General features: G+C 58.9%; 1 protein-coding gene across 1 annotated transcript; it reads left to right on the top strand.

The window, feature by feature from the left end:
* Positions 1-614: 614 nt before the first annotated feature.
* On the top strand, positions 615-1,673 carry LOC104617191 (G-protein coupled receptor 183-like). Its single transcript, XM_010282438.1, has one exon. It carries the CDS (start codon positions 615-617, stop codon positions 1,671-1,673), a length of 1,059 nt encoding a protein of 352 aa, XP_010280740.1.
* Positions 1,674-2,051: the final 378 nt, after the last annotated feature.

Below are 2,051 nucleotides of genomic sequence, written 5' to 3'. Positions count from 1 at the left end.
CAAGGTGGGGTTTTTTCTTCTCTTTGAATTTCTTCCGTTTTGTTGCCGCTCTGGCCCCAGCTCGAGGGTTGCAAAGGTGCTTCTTGTCACCCCTGCCCGCCGGCTCCCCAGCCCCACCGCTTTGCTGGGCATTTTCTCAATGAAGCTCCCCACCCCGCCCAAGGTGGTGAATAAATGACATCGCTGCCACCAGATGAGTTTGGCACCTTGTTTTGTGCGACAGGAGGTGACTCCCCCTCCCGGCCCCCCGTCCTTTCTGGTATCGATTGGACTTGCAAAAAAAAAAAAAAAACCAAACAGAAAAAAAGGAGAGGGGGAGAATTAAAAAAAAACCCACCCGAAAATAAGCGGAGCTGGTGACAAGAAGAAGACAATGAGTCACAGCCTTTGTTGAGATGCTCACACCGAAATCACAAGAGATGCGTTTTTCCAAATGACTCGAGCTGTGTGCTGCCGGGTGGGTGGCAGGGACCAGGGGATCGGCCTTTCGCTTCCAGAGGAGGGCTGGCCCTACGGGTGCTGCTCCTGTAATTGGCAAGCTGCAAGTTTCACGTCTGCTCTTATTCCAAGGGAGAGGGCAAGAGCTCGGCAAGAGCTCGCGAGGCCCCGCGGAAATGGCTGTTGTGGAGGCCGTGTTCCCGCCCGCCAACTTCACCTCCAGCAACCAGAGCAGCTGCAACGTGCACAACCACCACTTCTCCGCCAAAGTCACCTTCTCCCTCTTCTACACTGCCCTGCTGGTGTTCGGCGCCTGCGGGAACATCCTGGCCCTCTGCATCACCTTCCAGCGCAGGAAGAAGAAACTCAACTCCACTGACCTCTACCTGGTGAATCTGGCCCTTTCTGATGCCCTCTTCACCCTGGCACTGCCGGGCAGGATTGCCTACTACATCCTGGAGTTTGACTGGCCCTTCGGGGACTGGTTCTGCCGGGCCACAGCCTTCATTTTCTACATGAACACTTATGTGGGCATCTACTTCATGACCTGTGTAAGCGTGGACCGCTACATCGCTGTGGTGCGCACCAGGCACCCCAGCAGGATCCGGAAGATGAGCCGTGCAAGGGGTGTCTGTGTCCTCATCTGGTTCTTGGTGTTCCTGCAGACGGCACCACTGCTTCTGCGGCCCATGACGCGAAAGATGGGGGACAAGCTGACGTGCATGGAGTACTTCAACTTCGAGGAGATTCCCAAGCTGCCCTACCTGCTCCTGGGGGCCTGCGTGCTTGGCTTCTTCCTGCCTGTGGGCATCATCTTGGTGTGTTACGTGAGGATCAACCTCAAGCTCTGCCAGACAGCCAAGGAGAACCCCTTGACGGTGAAGAATGGGCACCACCGCCGGGCCTTCACGGTCATCCTGGTGGTGCTGCTGGCCGTCCTGCTCTGCTTCAGCCCCTACCACCTCAACATCATCCAGTTTATGGTCAGGAAGATCCTCTACCAGCCGTCCTGCCGCGAGCAGCAAGCCTTCAAGATGTCCCTGCAAGTCACCGTGGCATTCATGAACCTCAACTGCTGCATCGACCCCGTCATCTACTTCTTTGCCTTCCGGGGCTACAAGCGGAGGCTGCTCCGCATCTTCAGGAACAGCGGCTCAATGGCCACCTCCTCCACTGCCAAGACCCCCTCTGAGAGCAACAGCAACAGCCAGCCGCCCGGCTCCGTCTCTGTCTAGTGGCGCAACCCCCTCCCTTTCGCTCTGGCCTGCAGCTTATGGACCATCCCTGGCGGCAGAAGCCAAAGCCAGGCTGCAGAGCAGAACCAGCACCTCCGATGGGCTTCATCCCTCCCCTGCCTGGAGCCGGGGCCTCTCGCAAAGCCAACCCGGCCAGGACACAGCCCTGCCTGGCTCCGCACACCGGACTCTGCGCTCAGCACTGCTGCACCCATCCTGGAGTGCGGAGAGGCCGGTTTTCCTCCCAACCCCGGAGGAGGCAGCCTGTGCAGGCGCTCTGGCTGGCAAACACAGCTGGGGGTTTCCCAGCACCCCACCACGCCGCCCTCCCACCGTCCCGCATCCCTTGTGGGGCCAGTGGCTGGTCGGAAACCCCCT

The sequence above is a fragment of the Phaethon lepturus genome, unplaced genomic scaffold (assembly GCF_000687285.1).
Source record: "Phaethon lepturus isolate BGI_N335 unplaced genomic scaffold, ASM68728v1 scaffold21692, whole genome shotgun sequence".
NCBI classification, from domain to species: Eukaryota; Metazoa; Chordata; class Aves; order Phaethontiformes; family Phaethontidae; genus Phaethon; species Phaethon lepturus.
This window is presented reverse-complemented; position numbering and strand designations above follow the sequence as displayed.